This window comes from Apteryx rowi, unplaced genomic scaffold (assembly GCF_003343035.1).
Source record: "Apteryx rowi isolate R43461 unplaced genomic scaffold, aptRow1 scaffold_570, whole genome shotgun sequence".
Taxonomy (NCBI): Eukaryota; Metazoa; Chordata; class Aves; order Apterygiformes; family Apterygidae; genus Apteryx; species Apteryx rowi.
Window position 1 is genome coordinate 74930 of NW_020450839.1, and position 22484 is coordinate 97413.

The window sequence follows — 22484 nt, forward strand, 5'->3', positions numbered from 1 at the left end:
AGGAAAGCCGTGAGTGGGAGCCCTCCTTGGGAAAGCTGTCGTTGCTGACCAGGGAGTAGCCGTCTATCAGCTGCCTCCTTCTCCGCAGCTCCTGCAGCTCCTCTTCCCTCTGCAAGTCACTCCGGATCTCCTCCTCAATCAGCGCCGATGTCTGGGGCTTCCACGTCCGCAGCGTGTACTGCTCCTCCCGGCTGTCCTCCCCCTCCGGCCCCTTCTCCCTCCTCAGTGGGCTTTGTGTCCCCATGTTGTCCACAAAGGAGATCTTGGGCTTCCAGAAGGGCAAGGAGAAGTACTCTTTACGCAGGACGCCCGTGTCTACGGGGCTCAGGGTGGAGCCGGACCTCTGCGCGGCGCCGGGAAGCCTTCCTCCCCGGGAATCCTCACTTGCCCATTTGCTGGTGCTGGCGGAAGCACGGTCATACATCAGCGGCTCATCCCTGCTCTTCTCGCTGGCGGCTGCTGCGAAGCGTGGCTGGTATGCCTGGAAGTGTGTCAGATTCACTGTGTAGCTCGGGGTTTTTTTCCCACCCCAGGTATCTTCTGTGGGGCTGAAGCTGTGACTTGTGGACTGCTCTGCCGCAAACCCGTTAATCCAGCTCCTCCTGTGCTCATCTGCCTTCCCAGGGGAGGCTGTCTGCTGCGGGGTCAGGGGGGTTTCCTCCTGCTGAAATACCTTCTTGCGCTCGTCCAGTTCCTGCTGCGTCCCCCTGTCGTACATCCCCAGCAGCCTCCCTTCCCTCTTCAGATCTTCTTCACGCTTAGTTTCCTGCTCTATTTCCCTCTGGACGTAAAAGGAAGTGCGGCCTTTGTCCTTCCCTTTCCTGGCTGGAAGGGGAGATACAGACACTGAGAGGAAAGGCTTGGTCTGGATTTCCACCAGCTCGCTGCTGGAGGTCAGCCTCTGGATCCCCCTCTCTTTCCAGAGGTTCTCCTCCCTCTCCATCGCCATGCGGATTTCCCGCTCGATGGGTGTCTCATTGCTGGTCTTCATCTCTTTGTCTGGGCCATTACTGTCAGCCCTCGATTCCACGAGCGTGTCGAAGACCTCGTTGGTCGTGCTTCCGTCGCTGACGTAGCCTGCATTGGCTTCAGTATACATTTCACCCAAGCCGGAGTCCAGGTCCTCTCTGGAAGACGCTTTGGTAAAGCTGGATGGTCTCCCAGTGCTATACGATCTTTCAGTATCAGCCCTTCTGGGAGCATAAACCTCCTCCTTTGCAGGTGCCTTGTAGGACATGCTGTAAACCTGATGAACGGTCTTGTCTGTCCTGCTCTGGCTGGGTGCAGCGAGACTGCTGTAACCCTTCGCAGCTTTTGTGGCAGTCTCAGGACTGTGCCACTCTTGCACAGAGATTTTTGTCATTGACTCTGGCTTTGAAGACACTGCTTGCTGCCTGGGGCTGAAAAGAGAGCCTGGGCTGGTCTTTTCCAGCATCAGGAACTGTTGCCGGGCAGCGGAGAAGTTGATCTGCTCCGTGTCTATATTTTCAGGGTCAACAGGCGTCGCCGCCCTCCCTGGGGAAGGCTTGTCAAAGCAAACAGCGAAGCTGGTGGTGAAGCTGCCTTTGTGCCTGCCTTCCCCCTGGCCACCCGAGCCCGTGTTTATAGAGCTCAGCTCATCCATGGAGCTCCACTTCTCGGCCATGGTGGAGCTCTTCCTCATCACCTGGCTCCGGATGACCTCCCTCCTCTCGTCTTCAAGCTCCTTTGCCTTCTCGGGTGAGATATTTGGTGGAAGGACCCTGCGCTGTTCCACCTCATCCTCTTCATAAAGCTTCGACGGCTTTCTCTCGCCTCTGTACGCCCTGAGGTCATACAGGCTTCCCGACCTTACCACCTCCAGCTTGGAGTCTCTGTCTGGGGAGGGGGTCCAGACATCTTTTCCACCATCTAGGAAATTTGAGGGTGATTTGGACCTGAATTTCCACTCATAGCCATTTTCCACTTTCTGGCTGCTGTGTCGAGAGGAGCCAAACACATCATCGTCGCCATCAGCCCTCTGCTCCGCAGACGAGCTGGCTTGGTAGACTTCGTTATAGTCGTGTTTGTGAGTCGCCTGAGGGAGCTGGAAGACGAGGTGCCGGGTGACTCTGTCCATCTCCTGGGAAGAGTCAGTGTTCAATTCTCTGTCAGCCTTTGCTTGGACTCGGGGGCACAGGACAGTTTTGAGGTTGCCTTCAGGCTCCTGGCTCACCTGAAGACCTCCCGAGCAAAAGGCAGGATCTTGCTGGCCCTGCAAGCAGGAGGAGAAGAAAAGCTGTTAGGAGACGCACAAGGAGAAGTCAGAGGATGGTGGCTCCCGTCCCAGCCCCACACTCCTGTCCTAGCCCCGGCGGCACCTCTGGGACCTCCAGGAGATACCTGTACTCACACGTGTCAGCTTCCTGCTGTCTTTAAAATAACACACTTGATTTACTCAGAAACGCCAGTTCTTGGGCAGAGGCAGTCAAACGGCACGCGAGGCGACGTTTCCCCAGGCAACTCTGCCCAGAAGCCAGCGTCCGCCTGCTCAGCGGCACCCGCAGCCCCAGCCGCTGCCCCGAGCCCCGTCCCGGCCCTTGGAGCGCCCCGGGAGCTCTCGCCTAGCCCAGCGCGGCCGGCCCCGCGCAGCCCGTGCGCCTGCGGGGCGCGTGGGACGGGGAGGCACCGTCGCCCGCAGGCGGCACCGGCAGAACGGGCTGGCGGCCGCGAGGAGCCGACGTCAGCGCCACGTACTCCTGCCTGGAATTCCTCCCGGTGCCGTTATGGGAAGGAGGCCCCAGGTAGCCGAGGTTATCGAAACAGCGGAGACCATAAAACTGGTTTCACGGCTTATAACAAGCGGGGGACTTTAACCCACGTATCGTGCAAAGCAGGAGTAAACGCCTGCCTCCGACCTTGGCGTCGATGCCTCCTGCCGGTAATTGGGCTGCAGCTTGATAACGAAAGTGGATGCCGGGTGAGGGAGGGGCAGCACAGGTGGGTCCTGGCGGAGCGGAGCGGAGTGGAGCGTCCCCAGTGCCGGTCCCGGCCTCCCTGCTGCGCCCGGCGGACGTGCGTAACCCTGGCGGGGAGCAGGGTGTGCCGCGGGCGAGCCGCACGGCCTTTGCCGGTGTTTGCCGAGGCGTAGCCGCAATCCCGCTGCCGCTTCCTCGGGCTGGGCCGGCGCAAGTCAGAGCCGGCCGGGCTCGCGGGAGGAGGGAGGCTCCGCCGGGCACCGGGGCGCTCTGCACCGCTTCCCTGGGGAGCTCGCCGCCGTCTGCAGGTGCGCTCCGGCTCCGGCGGGGCCGCGTGCACGGCGCAGGCGGAGGTGCCCCCGAAGGAAGGCTCGCACCCGCGGCGCCGCTCTCCCCGTCCCCAAGAGCCCCGCGCCCTCTGCGGCTGCAGCCCGGCGCATCCTCCGCCCGGGGAGCTGTGCTCCGGCCGTGCCTCTTTCCTGCACTGAGGCTGCTCACGGCGCCTTCCTCTGGCTGCCCTCCGTCGGGAGGGAGGGCGATTTCGGGAGCAGAGCGCCGGGGCCATGCAGCCCCGACACGCCCGAGGCACGCGGGGAGGCCAAGCCGACCCCGCGGCACCCGGCCCGGCGGGACACTGCCACGTGCAGCGACCTTGCGTGTTTCAGCCTTGAGCAGGAGCTGAGCTGGGTTCTGCTGGGAACCGCCGTTCCCGGCTGGATTCCCGTAACCACTCCGTTTCTCCTACCGGCAATATATTATTGCTCTTTAATAGCCCCCGGTGAGCCCAATAACGAAACTTGCTGCCTGTCCGCAGTTCGTCTTCTCTGGAGGGGTCAGAAGTCCTTGCTGGGAGTGACCTGGGCCACACTGGCTGGTGGCAGCAGAAGGGACGTGGGGACAATGACACAAACAGGGCTGTTATCAGGGCTGCGTCAGAGGCTCCCAGCTGGCAGCACGTGATGGGGCACCTCCCCGAGCGCCGCGGCAGCCAGTGTCCAAAAGCCGCCGACGTCTTCCCATCCGCCGGGCCCTGGTGTCGCCGAAATCGGCCTTTGGTAACACTGGCACTGCAGGAGCGCGGAGGGGGATCGGGAATCGTCCCCCCAGTGCCACAGCTGCGGCGAGAGCTGCAGCCCTGCAGCGCCTGCTGGCCGCCCTGGGCCTCCCGCCTGCCGATTTTAGGGTGTTTTCCGGGGGTCGCCCGTTGCAAACGGCCGCAGGTGCTCGCACACCTGTCAAACTGTGTGCAAATGTGCACCGGCGGGCTGGCGCGCCGGAAAACGTCCCCCACCGCCTGCCCATCCCAGATAGGCACCAGCGCGCGCCCCGGCACCCGGCTCGCTGTGGACGGGCCCTGCGCGGGGATCGGTCTCCGCAGCCGCCGGCCGCCCCGAGCGCCCCGCGCAGCCCCGCTCCTGCCCCGCACGGAGCGCACTTACGGTGGAAGGGAGCCGCTGGCGCGGGGTGCCCGTCCGCAGGAGGCCGCCGCGGGACCCGGCCGGGCCACGTCTGCCAGGGAGTGGCGTGGCCGGGGTGGTGGTGGGGCGCAGGGCTGCCGAGGGACGGCCCCGGGGCTGTGGGGCCCTGATAAGCTCCCTGCTGCACCGGTGGAGGAATTCCAAGAATTCAGCCTGGCTCATCGCTGGCCTCGCGGTTAATGACTCGCTTCCCCACCCCCTCCGCCCCACGCCACCCCGCGTTGCCCTCGCCGCAGCTGGTTCCTGTGCCTGCGCCTGGCGAGCCTCTGCACCCAGCGGAGCCACGGCACCGCTGTCAGGGCTTGCTGCTGCCTGCGGCGCTCCGCGGCGCTCCACAGTGCTCCGCGGCTCGGCCTTGCGCCGGCTCCTGGGGGCTGCCCATGGCCTGCAGTGTGGGGCACTCACCAAGGCGCCAATGCACCAATGCACTAGTGCACCAATGCATCAACACGCCAATGCACCAATGTACTAGTGCACCAATGCATCAGCGCACCAACACACCAATGCGCCAATGCACCAACACCCCCTCCCCCAGGCACACTCTGCCTATTCACGGATGGTGCTGCGGTGATGGCCATGGAGGAGAGCCAGGGTGTCTGGGCTCTTCTCCGCCCCCGCGCCTCGGGGCAGCCGCACCCCCAGCTCGGTGCCTCGGTTCTCCCCACGGAGCAGCACGGACAGAGTCTGCTGTGGGAAGAGCCGGCGGTGCTTCCCCAGGGGCAGGCAGCGCCCAGGGCGGAGGCGCTGGGGTGCAATGCCACCAGCATCCTTGTGGCTCCGTGAGATGGCTCCAGCTGTGGTCACCCTGCGGGAGACAGAGCGGAGCGGAACGGCCCGGGGCAGGCGCTGCAGCAGTGCAGCCCGTCGAGCCCGAAGCACGGGGCCATGGCGCGGGATCCTGCCGGGGAGCCGCGGGGAGGGAGCGCGTCCTAAGCAAACACGCCGGGCGCAGCCGCTCGGGAGCCGGCACTCTCCTGTTTGCGCCGAGGGGCCTCTCCCCGGCCGGCTTTCGCCCGTGCCAGCTGCCCGATAACCCTGTGTTTGCACACGCCGCGCTCGGCCGCTGCCCTCGCTGGCGTGGTGGCAGGGCTCGCCTGCGGAGCCGGCCCGGCTCTGCGCACGGCCCCCGCGCCGGGCAGCTCCGCTGGGCCCATGGGCAGGAGGCAGCGCCGGGGCCGGTGCCAGCGCTGCCGGCGGAGATGCGGCACCCGGCGCCGCTCGCAGCGGGGTCGTGCAACGCCCGCCGGGGCCACGACGCTCTGCCCTTCGCGGGGCTGGCTCCAGCCGGGGGCTGCTCCCACGGCCCCATCCCGCATCCCTTCCTCCTGCTCCCACAGCCCTGGGGGGGCAGGTCCGCTCCCTCGCCGGGGCAGGGGGAGGCAGCGGGGCAGACCGGCCCTGCCAGGCCCCAGTGCCTGTGCCGGGGCCATCGCACCGCCGGAGCGCCTCGCCTGCAGTGCACGACCCCAGCTGCCCCTTGCCGTGAGCCCGGGAAATCCCGCTTACCCCGGCCCCCAGGTCCCGCTCTCGGGGCGGCAGCCTCCGGCGGCGAGCGCGGCACCTGCCTGCCGAGGCGACAGCGGTTTTGGTGCGGCCGAGTCTGTTCCGCCGGGCTGCGAGACAAAGTCCGGGGCGGATGGAGGAGGCGCAGGGCGAGCACCACACCCCGCGGTGGGTGTGCGGGTGCGCGGCGCTCCGGCTTGGCACCGGGCACCTCTGCCACCGGCTAGCGGGCAGAGCCGGGCCCGGCCGCTGCCGGGGCTCCAACGGCCTGGGAACGGGGGCCACGAGCGACGTCCCCCGGCACGGGCGGACCCCGGCACCCGGGCGGCCGTGTCCCCTTCGGCTCCGTGCCGCGTAGCGGGTTGGGAGCAGTGTCCTGCATCCCGCGGCATCCCTCTCCTCCTGCTGCCCCGGGCCTTCATCCTCCTCATCCTCCTCGTCCTCCCCACCGGTGCCCGGCCCCCCGCGCAGCTCTTACCGGCGCCCTGGGCTCCAGGGTGGCGCACAGGACCTGCCACGGCGGCGTGTACTTGAACATCGTCCCCATGGCGTGGTGCGGCACGGTACGGCACGGTGCAGCGCGGTGCAGCGCGGCACCCCAGGGCCTGGGGGCAGGTGGGGGCGCAGGTGCCGTGGCCGTGATGAGCCGCCGCGCCGGCTGGCAGCGCAGGAGGAAGCGGGGGGATTTATTCTGCGGGCGGGCGCGGGAGCAGAGACCTGCTGGCCCTGGCGCCCTGCCAGCCGCCCGCTTCGCCGCTCCCCGCGGGCACCGCGCCAGCGCGGCCGGGGCACGAGGGCAGGAGTGACAGCGGCGGCAGGACGCCCCGCGGCGGCTCCCGGGAAGCTCCGGTGCCGCCGGCAGTGCTGGCCCCCTCCCGCGTGCCCGGCGCCCCCAGGCCCGTCCCGAAGCAGAGGCGGAGGCGCCGGGCTGGTTATTCACACGTTTATTTGCTCGGTTCAGGTGTCTTACAAACAACGGGGGGGGCCGGGGCCGGGGGGCTTCAGACGGCTTCGTCACAAACCAAAAGCACGGGAGCGCGGGAAGTGCACTTGGGCTGAGCCAGGCGGGCGGCCGGGGCGGGCGCGGGGGCTGCGGCGCCTCCCGCCGGGAACGGCCTGATCCTGCTCCGGCCGGGCCTGGGGCTGGCTCCGGGTCCAGAGCCGACGGAGCGGCTGGGGCTCTGCCGGCAGGCGAGGGGGCCGGGGGGCCGCGAGGAGGGGGGCCAGTCCGGGATGGGGTGGGAATTGCAGGATCGGGGGGGGGGGGGGGCCGGGTCGGGGATGAGATGGGATCGTGGCATCCGTGGGGGACCCCGGTCCAGGATGAGATGGGATCATGGGATCCAGAGGGGCCCCGGTCCGGGACAAGGTGGGATCGCGGGAGCCGGGGTGCACGACGGGCCTGGCTCCAGGGCAGCCGGCCGGGGCGATGCTGGGGGCCGGGGCGATGCTCCCCGAGGGGTGGCCGGCGGTGGCACGTGTCCCTGCTGAGCCCGTCCGCTGCGCCCCGCTCCCTGCAGACACGCACGTGGGCAAAGCCACGGGCTCGGTGCTAACTGGGGGCAACTGGTGGCAATGGGGGAGGGGGGTGTCACTGCTCACACGAGGGGCGGGGAGGTGGGGAAGGTCCCAGAGCGGGGGATGCTCCATCGCTCGCTGCTCTGCCACCCCGGGCGCCAGGTCCCAGCGGGACCCTCTGCACCCGGAGCCGGGAGGGAGGCGCCGGCGGTGCTGCCGCCTGCGGAGGTGGGAGCTGCCCGGCCGCGCCGGATCCCTTCGCTCTGCACGAGCCGCAGAGGCGGGATGCAAAATCCCGAGGCGCCCAAAGCTGCCCCATCCTGGCACCTGGCGGAGCCAACGCCGGGGCAGCAGGAGACGAGAGCCCCCGGCCCCTCCTGCTCCGCGGCCTCGGAGGGGACGAAACGCTGCTGCTGCTGGTGAGATCCGGGCGGAGGGAGGGGGACGCTGGCACGGGAGCTGCGGCCCTGGGACGCGTGGGCTGCTCCGCCGGCCTCGCCGGGACCGGGCGTCCCCGGGAAGCGGCTCTGCAACGCAGCGAGGCGGCAGCAGGGAGCAGGGCTGGCGCGGGGCCGAGGGGCTCCACGTGCAGGGGGGGAGCCCGGGACCAGGAAACCTCCCCCCGCCGCCGGCTCCCCGCAGCCACTGCGGACGCTGCCCTCGACGCCTCCTCCACCGCCCGCCCGCGCTCCTGCCGGCTGGGAGCTTCGGTGCGCGGAGACCCCGGCGCGCTGGGGCTGGTGCTGGAGCTGCCGCGGGAGGCAGCGAGCGGGGCCAGCGCAGGGGTCACCCCTGCGCCCTTCCCGAAACGCGGGTCCTGCCGGCTCGCGAGGAATCATCTAAAGATGCGGCGCCGTCCTCCGACCCCCCTCCCGGCATTCGGCACCAGCGGGAGCTGCCAGCGAACGCAGGGAAGCGCTCCCGGGCCGAGCCGGGCGGGCGAGCACGGGGCGACGGGGTCTCTACGCAGCGCAGCAGGCAGCGCCGGCGGGGCGGCGCGCGGGGCGGGCGCAGGCGGGCGATGCCGCAGCCTCCAGGCGGTGCTGCTTTTTGTACGCTTTACAAACGCCGCGTTGGATTTCCCCAGGTCTTAAGGAAAAAAAAAAAACCCGACAGATTGGAGCTGTGTCTGGTCAGTAAGTAAAACCCTGTGTCCGGCGGGGCCGCAGACCGGGAGAGCGGGGAGGGCCGGGGCGGGAGAGGGCGCGCGGGGAAGGGCAGCCTGGGCGGTGGTTGCTCTCGGCGGGACCTCACATCACCGTGCAGCATTTGCAGCGCTGCTTCTTCGCGTCCGTGTCCTGCTCGGCCTCCTTGGGGTCCGTGGCGTTGGCGCCCGGCTGCGGGCCCTCCTCCAGGGGCGGCGGGGCGGCCGCGGGCTCCAGCGCCGTGCCGTTGGGCGGCGCGTGCTCCTTGCACGGCGCCGCCGCCGCCGGCTTGCTCTCGGCATCCTCGATCACCACCAGCTCCGCTTTGATGGTGCCCTCCAGCCCCAGCACCTTCTTGGTCTCGTCCTCGTCCTCCACGTTCTGGTAGCCCATGAAGATCATGGTGACGGGCTGCTCGGCGCCCTGGCCTGCAGCGCTCTCCCGCGCCGCCGCCTGCAGCCCCGTGATCTCCCGCCGCGGCGTCGGCTGCCGGCTGGACGGGGCACTGCCGGGCGCCCCGCGCGGGCCCTCCGCACCCGCCGGCTCCCGCTCGGAGACGTCGCTCAGGGTCACCTCGTCGGCCTTGTGCAGGAGCTCGTCGACCTCGGAGGAGCTCAGCGGCTGGGCGCCGTCGGCCAGGGCGCCGTCCTCGGCGCTCACCGCGTGCACCACTGCGGGGACAAGAGGCAGCCGGTGAGGGGCGGCCGTGGCGCCGGCACGGCGCGGGCAGGGAGCAGCCGCAGCCGGCCCCCGTGGAAAGCGCTCGGAGCAGCTCCCACAGCCGGCCCCGACCCGGCTGCCCCTGGCGCCGCGGCTCCCCCCTTGCTCGGAGCCGCCTCGGCCCCCCGCGCCAGCATCCCCCCGCGGCGCGGCAGACACCGGCGACTCGAACAGAAGCACGAGCCGAGGCGGCGCTCCGGGCCCTCGGCACTGCTGGAGCCGGCGAGCCCTGCGTGAGCCGCTGCCGCGAGCCCCCCATGCTGTGGGGCTGCGGTGCCGGATGGCCCCGGCCGTGCCGTTGCCCGCTCCGCTCGGCTCCGCTCGGCTCAGCGGCGGGGCGGGAAGGCGGCTCTGGCACGCGCGGCGCTGGGAGGGAGGCGGCAGGAGGCGAGCGCCGCGGCCCCGCTGTGCCGGTGCGCACCGCCACCAGCACATCGCATTTTCCGCTCGAGCTGCCGCGTCGTGTGATAATCAGTGCAACGGCCGCAACGACCAGTCAATGGAGCGGCGAACGGCATCAGCTCCGCGGGGTCGGCTCGGCCAGGACGGATCCCTGTGGAGCTCCTGGGGCCGGGGGGGGTCCTGCTGCGCTGAGCCAGGCGCCAGCAGGCGCCGGGGGCCACGTGGGTGCCGGCGCCCCCTTCCCATCTGCGGGACGCGCTCCCGAGTCTTCGGCCGGGGCTGATCCTCCTCTCCTCCGCGCTCTGGCAGCGCAGGGACGCGGCATGCGGGCCGGGCCGGCCAGGCCGTCGGACGTGTCGGTGCCGTGTTGGGTCCTGCGCCGCGCCGGCCGTGTGGCCGCCCCATCCTGGCCGGCGCCGGCGGCCCCGCGCCCTGCGGGAGGCGCGGACGGGGCCGTACCTCTGAGCTCATCCTCGTACACCTTGACCCCCTGCAGACAGTGGTTCTGGGGGAGAAGGGTGGTGCTGGATAGGACCTTGGTCTCCCCAGTCACTCTGTCCTTCTCCACCGTGATCTCCACCGAGTACATGGCTGGGACACAAAGAGGACAGCGAGGGTTAGCGGCGGCCCCGGCCCCCTCCCCAGCGGTGCTCGGCGGCCGGCAGCGGGGCAGTGCGGTGGCAGCGGTGCAGCAGTGGCAGCGGTGCGGCGGCAGCATGGTGCTCGCGGGCCATAGCGAGGCGGCGGGCTGCGGTGAGGAGCGAGCGGCAGCGTGACATCCCAGTGCATCCCTCCGAGGGGACCCCGCCAGCCGCGGGCTGAGCACCAGCTGGGCCCCGTGATGCACTGTGGCAGGCGGCTGCCACGTCCGTCTGTCCAGCCGGCAAGCGGTGCCAGCCGCAGAGCCCCGGCTTGGAGCCAGGTTCACCCCTGGCAAAGGTGGCTGGCAGGATGCAGCCTGCTGCCGGAGGATGCTCACGCGGGCTGGGCGCCTCCTGAGCCGGGGCACCGACGATGCTCAGCGTCTGTCCGTCTGCTCCTAGCCCGGTGTCCATTAGCACCAGGGTGGCCTTTGCCCGGTGCCTGCAGCTCCGCGGACCCCAAGCCGTGCTCTGTCCGGATGCCCGGCACCGCAGCCCAGGCTGAGCCGTCTTTCCCAGAGATGGAGCGAAGCCCTGCAGGAGTGGAGCCGGCGGCAGCCCCGTGCACCCGCACTCCCAGCGCCCTGCAAGCCGCCGCGGTGAGCCGGCCGGCGGGGCCACGTGGGGCCCGTGAGCGCTCGCCGCGGGCTCAGCCAAGCCGGGAGCGGGCACGCGTCTCCCTTGCGCCACGAAGCCGCAAACAAAGCAGGAGGCCAAGAACGAAACCGGAGCGGAAAAATGAAACGGGAGTGGAGAGGGATGGAGGGGCATCGACGAGCAGAGCAGGGGCTGGAGGCGGAGCGAACCCTGCGGTCCGAGGAAAGCAGCATCTCCCGCCGCGGCCTCGGGAGCTCCTCGAGCGGCACGGAGGGCTGGCGGCAGGGCTGCGCGCGGAGGCAGCGCCGCACGGCGCCGGGGCGGCGGAGGCAGCGACCCCGGGGGAGCGTTGCTGCCCCAGGCGAGCGGGCACCTACCTGCCTTCATCATGTCGGTGCCTTCCACCGCCTTCATGGGGCTGCTGGAGACCTTCTTCTCGGCTGCGGACGGAGAGCGGGAGAAACGCCCGTCGGAGCGGGGGTCGCCCCGGCTCGGGACGGGGGGGATCCCCCAGCCCCGCGGCCCCTCGTCCCCCCAGCACAGGAGCCGGGCGCTTGCCGGGGCCGACCCAGCCCCGGCGCCGGGCGGCACGAGGGAGCGCGGTGGGGGACGCCGGGCATCACCTACCCTTGACGGTGCCCAGGGGACTCTGCAAAACGGAAGAGGGAGGTTACAAGCCGGGCGGGAGCCGCCGGGTACCCGGCGCTGCCCCGCGCTGCTGGTCCCCGGCCGGTGCCTCCGTTGGCGCCGCCAGGGCGGGAGCGGGAGGGAAGGGTCCCACCAGCCGCAGCCGCCGCTCACCCCGGCAATTCCCCGCTCCGGGCGGCCAGCAGGGCCGGAGCAGCGGGATGCAGCGAGCGCAGCCCCCCCCGCGCCCCCGTCTCCCCCGCGCACCAGCCCCCCCTGCGCCCCGCAGCAGCGGCACGGCGCAGTCAGGGGGAGCCCGGCGGAGGTGGGATCTGGGGCAGGGAAGGTCCGGCCACGGTGCCCGCGCCCCCTCACCTTCTCCGTGTTGGGAATGGCCTCTGCCTTCTCCTCCTTCACCGGCACTGCCGCCGCCGCCACCTCCGCCAGGTTCTCCCTGGTGGAAGCCACCGAGCTGCCGTTCTCCAGCGTCTCCAGCTCCTTCTCCAGCCTGGGGGGAATCGGGGCCGTGAGGCTGCAGGGAGCCTGCGCGGGCGGCCGTGGTGGGGCCGGGAGCGGGAGCAGCAGCAGCAGCACCCGGGCAGCTCCGGCCCCGGCTCGCACCTCGCAGCCGCCGGCTCGTGCAGGGCTCCGAACCCCGCCGAGCCCGCGCCGGGGGGCCTCCTGCCGCCTTGAAAACACGACAAAACCCAGCAAAACCCCCTTGCTGCTGCGAGGACGTCGCCGCTGCCCCCCCAGCCGCGGTGGATGCGCGCCCGTCTGATGCAATGGCCGCTGGGCAGGGGACCCGTGAGATCCCCGCCTTTGCCGCCACTGCGCCTTTTTGGGGGAGAGGAGCAACGTCTGCGGGAGCAAACGCAGCGGACGCCGTCCTCGCCCTGCAGCCAGGCTCCAGCGAGCCGAGCGCTTCCCCTCACCGCGGCGGGAGACGCTTCCCAGCAGCGTCACGGCGGCGCCCCTGCGAACCGGAGCGCTCCTGCCCGGCGCGTCCCCGTCCTGGTGGTTCCCGTCTCTCTGCACAGCGCCTGTTCCCGCTCCGGCCGCTGGAGCGTTCGCGGTGCCATCGCGCCGTAATTAAGGGGCTCAGCGAGCGACGGGCGGCCTCCCTGCGCGCAGCCGGGATGCTCCGCGAGCATTCCCTCTCCTGCCCCTTCCCTGCTGAGCCTCGGGGACGGGGATGTACGTCCGCGCCTGATCCCGGGAAAGCCGATCCCCATCCGTCCCCTGCCGCCTCCCAGAACCAGCCGGGCCGCTCGGCTCCAAAAACGAGCGCTTGCAGGTGAGCCCCCCCATCGCCCCCGTTACCTCTGGATGGTTTCCTCCAGCTCCTTGGTCTTCACCTCATCCTCCTGCATTTGCTTCTTCATGGCCTCGTCCTCCTCGGAGGCGGAGGCCGGGGCCCCCTCCAGCAGCCATCGCTCCCGCAGAGCCTTGGACTGGGGAGCAGAGGGGTCAGCGACAGCCGTGCTGGAGCCGGGGCCGGAGCTGGGGCCGGAGCTCATCCCCGCGGGCCCTCGCCCGCCCTCACCTTGAGGTGCTGCAGCTGCCGCCGGTCGTCCTCGAGCTGCCGCCGCTTGTTCTCGATCTCCGTCTGGCGCTTCCGCTTCTCCTGGCGGGACGAGACCGCGGCAGAGCCGGCATCGGCGCGGGGAGGCCGAGCATCCCGCCCCGGCGAGGAGCGGCGGGCAGAGCCCGGCTGCGGGGCCCGCGGGCTCCCCCGGCGGGAACGGCGAGCTCCATGCCCGGGCAGAGCCGCAGGGACCCCGGCTGCGGCCACGTCCCGGCCGGAGCGTCAGCACTCGCCAGCCCAGGGACCCACGGCAGGAGGGACCAAGGCAGGGAGCAGGGGCTGGGCGCGGGATAGGGCGGCAGGATTTGGGATGCGGGGTGCAGGGCACAGGATTTGGGGTGCAGCGTGCAGGATAGGGGTGCAGGGTACGGGATGTGGGGTGCAGGGTGTGGGATTTGGGATACGGGGTGCAGCGTGCAGGATTTAGGGTGTAGTGTGCAGGATAGGGGTGCAGGGTGCGGGATGTGGGATGCAGGGCGTGGGATTTTGGATACGGGGTGCAGCGTGCAGGATGTGGGGTGCAGGATTTGGGATATGGGGTGCAGCGTGCAGGATAGGGGTGCAGGGTGCGGGATGTGGGGTGCAGGGTGTGGGATTTGGGATACAGGGTGCAGCGTGCAGGATTTGGGGTGCAGTGTGCAGGATTTGGGGTGCGGGATGTGGGGTGCAGGGTATGGGACTGCCCGAGGTCTGCAGCACAGCCAAATCTAGAAGCCGGGAGTCCTGTAACTGCAGCATTTCCCCTGTTTTCTGTGCTGCCTTCCAGCTGGGAGCACAGCCGGGAGCTCAGCAGCCCGACGTAGGGTCCGTGCCCTCGCCGGGGGAAACTGAGGCACGCAGGGTGCTGGGACCCGGCTCGCACCCCCCCCCCCCGCTCGCCCCAGGGGCTGCTGGGTTGTTCTGGCAGAGTCCGTCCGGCCGCGTCCTGCTCCCAGAAAGCGTCACCCGTTTTTTTCCGCTCCAGCGCAGAACAATCTGCCCTTTGTGCAGCGCAGATCGGCCCGATAGCGAGCGGCACCGGCGCTGGCAGCCCGCGCTGGCACGTGCCGAGCGGCCGGGAAGCAGCGGCAGGGAAAGTCTGGCCCTGCCGGAGCGGCGGCCGGAGCCCGGCGCCGGGCAGGGCGAAGGCGCCTGGGGCCGCGTCCCGCGTTCGCCAAAAGCTCGGGGCTGGGCGGTGGGACATGGCAGCCACCGGAAAACCTCCCTGCACGGGGCTGAATCGCCCGCGAGGAGCCTCTGACCCCCTGCTGCCCGCTGTGCACCAGCACCGCCACCGAAGGAGCTTTCCGGGCTGGAGGACAGAGCGAAAGCTGCGGCCCGGCTCCTGCTCGGGGCACGTCGCTGCTCCCCAGCGCGGAGGGAACTTACCGCGATGGCCTGCAGCCTCTCCTGCTGAAGGGTGCTGGCCTCGACTGCCCTGCAAGAGAGCACAGAGCGGCCGTGAGCAGAGCGCCGGATGGAGACGTGGCGGCAGAGGGGCTGGAGAGCAGCGCTCTGGCCACCCCTGCTATTAACCTTGGCTCGCCCCGGCCCTTCCAGCCCATTTCTTGGCTGCTGACACCTTTCCGGACGGTGGCCTTTCCGGGCTGGGGGTTGTGGCCTGGCAGGGCACACACACGAATGCACCTGTGCACCCACATGCAAACACGCATGCACACACACGAATGCACTCGTGCACCCACATGCAAACACGCATGCACACACACGAATGCACCTGTGCACCCACATGCAAACACGCATGCACACACACGAATGCACCCGTGCACCCACATGCAAACACGCATGCACACACACGAATGCACCTGTGCACCCACATGCAAACACGCATGCACACACACGAATGCACTCGTGCACCCACATGCAAACACGCATGCACACACACGAATGCACTCGTGCAGACACACACACGAACGTGCATGCACACACACACACACATGCCTGCACAGCAACAGGCTCAGCTCCACTTTATGCTCCCAGGCCTGGCCGTGCCGAGGGCAAACACGCAGGCAGACGCCGGCGGCGGTGTTGGCCTCGCTGGCCTCGATGCAGCTCTCCCGGCACACGGCCGGCGCCGCGGGCAGAGCCCACCTGCCGCCAAGCACCAGGTGCAGCTCGGGAGCGGGGCCCGGCTGCGGCGCGGGGCCGTGCCGGCACCTCCGGGGAGCCGGCTGGCGGCGCGCCAGGCCACGCTAACGAAGCGCTTAGCTGTGACGGTAATTAGGGTGGGAGGCACGGAGGTATCGTAAGGAGATGGATCATTGCCATTTACTTCCCGGAGCAGGGAATAACGGCGCCGGTGGCAGCGCTGGGGCTGCAGCGAAGGGAGCGGAGCCTGGAGCAGCAGCGCGCGTGGAGAAGCCGGTGGCTCCTGCTCCTGCCTGGGGCTGGCACGGGGGAAACGCCGGCGGATTCGGGCGCTGGGCCCTTCCCCTTCCCCATCCGTAGCGCTGAGCCCGGCACTGCCCTGGCGTGAGCGAGGGAGGGAAGCGGGGCCGCAGGGCCTCACACCCGGCCCGGAGCCCGGCTCCAGCTCCAGCTCCAGTGCAGAGCGTTTCTGCAGCTGGCGGATGCCGGGGCCAGGGCAGGAGGAAGGAAGAGCGCGAGAGGCGCTGCCGGAGGCGGAGAGCCCTCAGCCTTACTTTATGCCGGCGGTTAAGTGCATATCCATTTCCACAGGTCCCAAGAGCTCCCGCCCTGGTGGCAGGTGCCGCTGCCGGAGGCTCCTGGGGCATCGTGCGACGCTCCCGCGCCCATCGCCTTCGCGCCGGGGCAAAGCGCCCTGGGAGCGGGCGGCAGCCGGGCGGGAGCCCGCGGAGGGGCAGGAGCCCCCTCGGCGCCCGTCGGCTCGACCCCTCTCCTCCAGCTCTCGGCCGTTTCCCATGTCCCCACCCCACGCAAAACGCTTTCACAGCACATGAAATCTTCCGGCTTTCCGGCAAGTCCCGGCAAAACAGCAACGGGGACGTTTTCCGAAGGGGCCATGGAGAGCGCAATGCCTGGGGCGACCTTCCCGCGCCACCGGCAGCGCCCTCGCGGCCAGACCGGAGCCCAGCGCTGCGGCCGAGCGGGGGCCGCGCTCCCTTGCGAGCCGCCCTGGGCTCCCGGGCCCCCTGCCCGGCTTCGGGCACGCTTCCCGGGGCGGCGGGGTCCCCGGGGCCGCCGGCAGAGCAGTGCCCACCCTCGCGCTGCGGTGTTTTGCCCCAACCCTCCCCCGGCCCCCGCTGCTGCATAACACGCGCTCTGCAGCCGGGAGGATGCGCGGAGGAGAGGTTCGCTCGCGTGCTCCCACTAAGGATTTTTTTTTCCCCAAAGAGGGTTTCACATGCAGGGATGCGCATGCGCGGCGGGCGCGCGGCCCCGCTGGGCGCTGCCCTCGCACGACGCGGGTGCACGTGCGCCGGCGGGGGCCGCGGGAGGCAACAGCGCCGCGCGCTCAGTGTCCCCGCGACGCGGACGCGCTCGAAAACGAATCGGGAAGGTGCCGCCTCTGGAGGAGTTATTTTTGTGCCGTTCGAGGCGATGCTGCGACTGTTCTGCACACGCACGCGTGCGCACACCCGCTGTCAGCCACCGCCTGTTTGTCACGCTGGCAACCCGCCCGCCGTCCCGATACCGCGTCCAAGCCGGAAAATTCAATAACTAAAAGCCCAAACGGAGCTGGAGCAGCTGCGAGCCCCCTGCTCGTTTCGCCGCGGCTCCCTGCCGGGGCCGAGCGGCTGCAGAGCCAGGCGGCCGCGCCGCGTCCCCGCGCAAACAGGGGTCACGCGCAAAAGCTGGAGGGACGGAGCAGCCGCCCGCCCCGCTCCCCTCCCGGCCGCCCTCCGTCCCGGCATCCCGGGCTCCCAGGCTCTGGCCCGGGGCCCGCTCCTCTCCCAGACCCTGCCCCGTTCGACGGATCCAAACTTTTGCAGCGCTCCTGAAACGTTCTGTTCCTGCGTTCCCCCCCTCCTCCATCCTCTCCATTTTCCATTATTTGCTGCAGGCTCTGCATTCCCGGGTCGACAGCCAGGAATCCTCCTGGCCCGGGGAGAGCCGCAGCGCAGCCGGATGCCCTCGCCGCCGCCCGGCCCCGCCGCCCCCCGCCTCCGAGATTCCCCCGGCGCCTCCGACGCCCCGAGGGGGAGAAGGAGACGGGACAGGGGGGGCCGAGCCTGGCACGATCCAGGGTTCCTGCCACCGGGCTGGGACGCAGAGCCCGAGGACGGGTCCAGGGCTCCAACATCCCTGGGCAGAGCCGATTCCTTTTCTCGGTCCAGCCGAGCGCTGCTGCCAGGAGACATCCGTGATCCAACCCGCACTCCCGCTCTGGCCACGAGCCCGGGGGGGGGGGGGTCTGGATGCCCAATGCGGGGGAGCAAAGCAGAACTGGATCCGCCACGGGACAGGGGACGCTCCTGCCCCGGGCAAGGCGTTGATCCTGCCCTGGGGAGGCAGGGACCGCTGCGGCCGGGAGGACGCCCCAACCCCACGAGCCCCGCACAGGGAGGTCACGGAGACGAGGGGCCGGGGCTGTCGCACCCTCCTCTTCCTCCCAGCCACCGTCTCCTGGCCGGACCCCAGCAGCCGGGTGGGAAAACCAAGACGCCTGAGCCGAGCCGGCCCCCCGGGAACAGGGATGGGGATGGGGCCGGGGCCGCACCGCCCCTCGCCGGCCCCCCGCCGCCTCCGCCGCGGGGCGGGCGGGGGGCTCCGGCTGGCTGCTTCCCGGCTGATGCATGGCTGCGGGAGCGGGAGGCGGGCGCCCTGGCAACGGCGCCATGGCAACGCGGATCAGCCAGGCACCGGGACCGGGCGATGCGCAGCGGCGCCGGGCGACGCGCCGGGGCCGGAAAGGCCTCGCGCCGCGGGGGGAGCGGAGCGGAGGGGCTGCGGACCCGCCGCGGCCGGGCGCCCCGGGGCCTCGAGGGCGGAGGAGGGAACGGGAAACCCCCCCCCTTCGCCCCGACTCCTGCCTCGGTGCCGGCGGCCCCCGGAGCTCCCGGGGGAGCAGCTGCCGACCGCGGGTGAGCGCACGCGCGTGACCCTGCACACGCGTGTGGACGTGCGCGCACTCGCGCCCGCCGCTGCCCCGGCCGCTCCGGCTCTTTCCCGCCCTGCTGCTGCCGCCGTTTCCTCCCAGCGCAAGGGAAGCCCGTGACCTTTCGTCTCCTCCCCGCCTGACATGAAACAATAATGTTTATTTGCCTTCCTCTGTTTTTTCCCCTTAGCTCATCCAAATGTGCGAAGAGCCGTTTCAAGCTGCTGCTCCGCTCTCCCGACCTCCGCTCCCTTTCCACCCCCATCCGAGCCAGAGGAAAACCGGGAGGCCGGGAGCGTGACGCGGCTCCGGGGCCGGTGGCCGCGGCGCAGCCTGGAAAGCCGATGCCACGAAGCCATTAGCAGCAGGGCTGGTATCGAGCGCCTGCGCCCGCTGGCCGTCGTCGCCCGCGGGGGCGGATAAACCAGCGGCCGGCGGGATGGGGGGAGAACAGGCAGAAACGCCGGCTCCCGCGCGTGCCCAGCGAGGAGCCGGCCCCGCTCCGCCGACCGCGGCCCCGCAGCCCCGTCCCAAGCGGCCGCCGCGGAGGACGGGGGCACCGAGGGGGACACGGGGGCGAGCGGGAGCAGCGGCTGGCAGCCCCAGGCGCCCGAAAACGCAGGACGCATTAGAGCGGAGTGGAGCTGCCTGATTGATTCTCCGGGCTGAGACGTGGGCTGGGAGTGCTGGGAGAAAATGGATCCTATGAATATTTGATGAACAGAGGCTTGGGGAGGGAGTTTGATTGGAAAATTACAGATCTTTCAAACAATGGCTCAAGTGCCCTCCAAACACTTGGGTTTCCAGCTCCCTTCCAGTTAGAGGAGCAGGGCTGCACTCGGAAACACCCACACGATTTATGAATGAGCAGTGCCTGCCTCTCCCCACGCCCGGGAAACCCGCTCGGCTGGGACTGGGGATGGCCGGCGGCACCAGTGCCAGCGCCGGCCTGTCCGCACAGGGCTCGGCTCCCCGGCACGGGCAGAGCCATCCCGGCCACGTCCCTTCGCCTCCAGCCCCGGCTCCCGTTCACGCGAGGAAGAGCTGCCTTCCCGTGCTGGACACGAGGACGAAGGCTCCGAGCAGCCGGCGGCAGCCGCACCTTGCACAAACTTTCGGCAGCAGTTACCCAGCCGAGAGCTGGGCGCCTGCGGATGCCGATGGCCTGCAGGGAGATCTGTCCTCAGAGCCCGAGCCGGGAGCCGCGGCTCAGCCCGTGTCCCGCTCCAGGAAACACCTGCCTGGAGCAGAACCAGCCGGGCTCCTCGCCCCGGCGGCAGCTCCGGGGCTGCCTGAGGACACGGCCTGCTCCCCGGCGTCTGCGCCTGCCTGCGGCCCCAGGGATTCCTCGCCTCCCAGGCCGGCGCGAGCACTGAGCACAGGCAGACGCAGAAAATCAGGCTGCCCCTAACCACGCCAGCCTCCGGCCCCGAGCTCTCCGCTTCCACCAGACCCTGCCCTGGCCTTCCCCGGCGCTGCTCTTCCCGGCTCCCTTCAGCGCGGGGCAGGAAAGGTTTTCCCGGCAGAGCCCCGCCGGCCATCCCGTTCCCCTGGCAGGAGCAGCCCCGATCCCGCAGTGCTGCCCCGCTGCAGCCCCGGAGCTGCTGGAGACGGGTGCCCACCAGATCCCATCCGGACGGGCATGTTGCAACCCCGGCCCCGCACGCACCGTGGCCCCTGCCCGGCCCTGGGGGACGGGGGCTATTTCGGGCCAGGAACCAGGAATGCCAGCAGCAGCAGTGTCTCCAGGAAACCTGCTCTTGCTCCGGTTCCTGCCCAGGCCTGGGCACTTGAGATGCCTGCGCTGCCGGGTCCGGCTCGGAGCGGCTCCCCGTGCCGTGGTGGTGGGCTGAACTCCGGATCCTGGGACACGCTGGCCCCGGGAACCCCGAGCAGGCTCCCTCGCGGGGGCCGCTGCTATGCCGCGGGCTGCGGAAGGGCTCCATGGCTTCTTCCGGAACATCTGGGAACGGCGACGGCCGGAGACGCACCAGCTCCCCTTGCCCGGCTCCATGGCTTCTTCCGGAACATCTGGGAACGGCGACGGCCGGAGACGCACCAGCTCCCCTTGCCCAGCCCCGTGGCTTCTACCTTGGCTTTGCACACGGGAGAGGGGCAGATCCGACCCTTGGATCCTCGGACCCCGGGTTAGCTGGGCTCTGCTTCCCCATGGAGGCACATAGAGGGGGGCCCCAAGTCCCTTCCCAAAGGACGGCGCCCCCAGGTTACCCGAAAGGCAGAAACCTCCCTCCTTCCCCACTACGAGACCATCAGATCAGAGACGGGAACCATCACGAGGGCCCGACCAAGAGAGCACCCGCTTCCCGCGGAGATCAGAAACCCGGAGGGGAGGAACAGCAAGACACCAAGACGAAACATCAGAGCACTCGGAAGCGGAGATGCAACATCTCCAGCTACTCAACAGCATCCATCGCAGTGGGAGGAGAGGAGAGGAAAGCAGCCCTGAAAGGACCAGCTTTTATAAGAGCTGGGAGCTTTTAGCCAGACCTTTCCCTTGGCAGCAGCAGCGCAGGGCAGCCAGGACTTTTCTCCTGCTGCCGCCAAGGCCAAGGAAAAGCAAGAGCCAGTCCAAGCCTGGGAACGTGGCTCCCCAGAGCACATTAGCCACCGCAGAGCCAGGCCTAAGCTAGGAGAGCACTTCCCTGGGCCCTTTGGGCCGAGTCCCATTGCCCCCGGGACCTTCCTACACTTCATCCCGGCAAAGAGGCTCTGGAGCTTATGAAGCAAGACTGACCCTCGCCCAAACTGGGGCAGGACCCTGGGAGTTCCCGGTTGCTCCGTAAAGCTGGACCTGCCCAGGGGAAGCACATGTTTTGGTGCTTTAAACACCACCAACTTCTGCACGTTTATTCCCGCCCAAAATCTCAAGATCCATCTCCAGAAGAGCCAAAACCCACGGAGAGATTGGATGGGTTTGCACTGAAGCTGCCCAAACGGAGGCCACGTGCGCTGTGGCTTCGCTTTTCGGCTCACCCACACACTCGCAGAGCCGGCACCGGGGAGCAAGCTGCTTCCCGCGCGCGCACCAGAGCAGCGAAGCCCTCACCTCCGGGGCACGTTGCACTCGCGGGGTTTTCAGCCAAACAAAGAACAACCGGGTCTTCCCAGAGCGCAAAGCGCGGCCGGAACAAAAGCGCCACGGCCCCTCCCGGGCCCCGCGCCGCAGGGCTTGCTCCGGCGGCTGCTCCCCACCAGGACACCAGCCAGCGCGGGTGGCCCAGCCAGCACAGAGCGGTGCTGGGAGACCCAGCACCTTCGAGGAACAACACGCAGTCCAGGCAAGCGCCTCTCAGCTGCGACGCACCAGCTCTCGCGAGGGTCCAGCCCGCAGCCCCGGCCGTCGGAGGAGCTCAGGAAAGAGGAGCAGAGCCGGGGAAATGCTGAAGCCTCCTGCAGAGACGGGGCGCAGGAGCCATCATCCTGCCTCGCGTTGCCATCTGGCCTAGGAATGGACCCGAACCCCCTGTAACCACAACTTCTGATCCCCCTGCCCCGGCGCGAGCCCCCACATCCAGCCCTGGACAGTTTTTCCGCCCTTTTCCCCAGGCAACGTCATGACCCTCCACTCCGGCATTTGCCTCTGTTTTTCGGCAAATCATCTCCAAGCTTTTCCTCCTGAAGAGAGTCACTTTTCAGAAGGGATCGACGTACCAAGGAGCTCCCCAAAACCGCTGGCCTGCCCGGGTGAGCGCTGGCACAGCAAAGCCGCTGCACCGCGAGGGGAGCCCGTTGTGCTCCTGCCCTTCCCAGGCACCGCGGCCGCTCTCCGAAGGCGTCCGCAGGCCCGTGCCGGTGCCTCCCTGCACCACTCAGCTCACAGGGAACCGAGGCAGCACTGACGTGCAGAGCCCAGCCACCCCTCCCCGGTCCTGCACCCTGCACCTCCGCGGGGCGCCCCCAAACCGGAGCAGGCGGCAGGACCTGTTGCATTCCCGGTGTTGGGCGACCGCATGGCCAGCGAATTGGTGCGAGGTGCCTGTGATCCAGAGGCAGTCGCTGCCCCCGGGTGCTGCTGGACAGACACCCCGGGAAGCCCATGGACCCCCCGGTGCCTGGTGCCGAACCTGGGAGATGCCGGCGGGCGCCGGAGGGGCCCTCGTGTGCCGCAGCAGGGACACGAGCCGCACGGAGGGGAGGAAAGGCCTAGGTGAATCAGAGCCACCGGCGGATCGAGCAGCAAACCTGCCCCGTGCCCTCCCGGCGCGTTGCCGGCACCGGGGCGTCGCAGCCGGTGTCCCAGGGCAAAAGCGGCGCGCGGGCCGGACGGTGCTCAGCGGCTGCCTCCTCCAGC

The 22484-nt window shown here is 69.6% G+C and overlaps 2 protein-coding genes across 2 annotated transcripts in view; both read right to left on the reverse strand.

Annotated features, from left to right (window-relative positions):
• MISP (mitotic spindle positioning) overlaps positions 1–4591 on the reverse strand; it is a 7769-nt gene extending 3178 nt beyond the window's left edge. The window contains exons 1-2 of the mRNA XM_026082241.1: positions 4376–4591; positions 3–2233 (exon numbers count right to left, since the gene is read on the reverse strand). Coding sequence (XP_025938026.1) covers positions 3–2233; positions 4376–4576 — 2432 coding nt within the window. The 5' untranslated portion in view covers positions 4577–4591. The remainder of the gene's footprint in view (positions 1–2; positions 2234–4375) is intronic.
• A 4077-nt stretch (positions 4592–8668) lies between these two features.
• PALM (paralemmin) lies at positions 8669–15823 on the reverse strand. Its single transcript, XM_026082294.1, has 9 exons — positions 15795–15823; positions 14524–14572; positions 13114–13194; positions 12891–13021; positions 11943–12075; positions 11568–11589; positions 11318–11380; positions 10162–10293; positions 8669–9251 (listed from the first exon to the last, which is right to left on the reverse strand). The coding sequence occupies exons 1-9, from the start codon at positions 15821–15823 to the stop codon at positions 8686–8688; spliced, it is 1206 nt and encodes a 401-aa protein (XP_025938079.1). The 3' UTR covers positions 8669–8685.
• Between the last annotated feature and the right edge of the window lie 6661 nt (positions 15824–22484).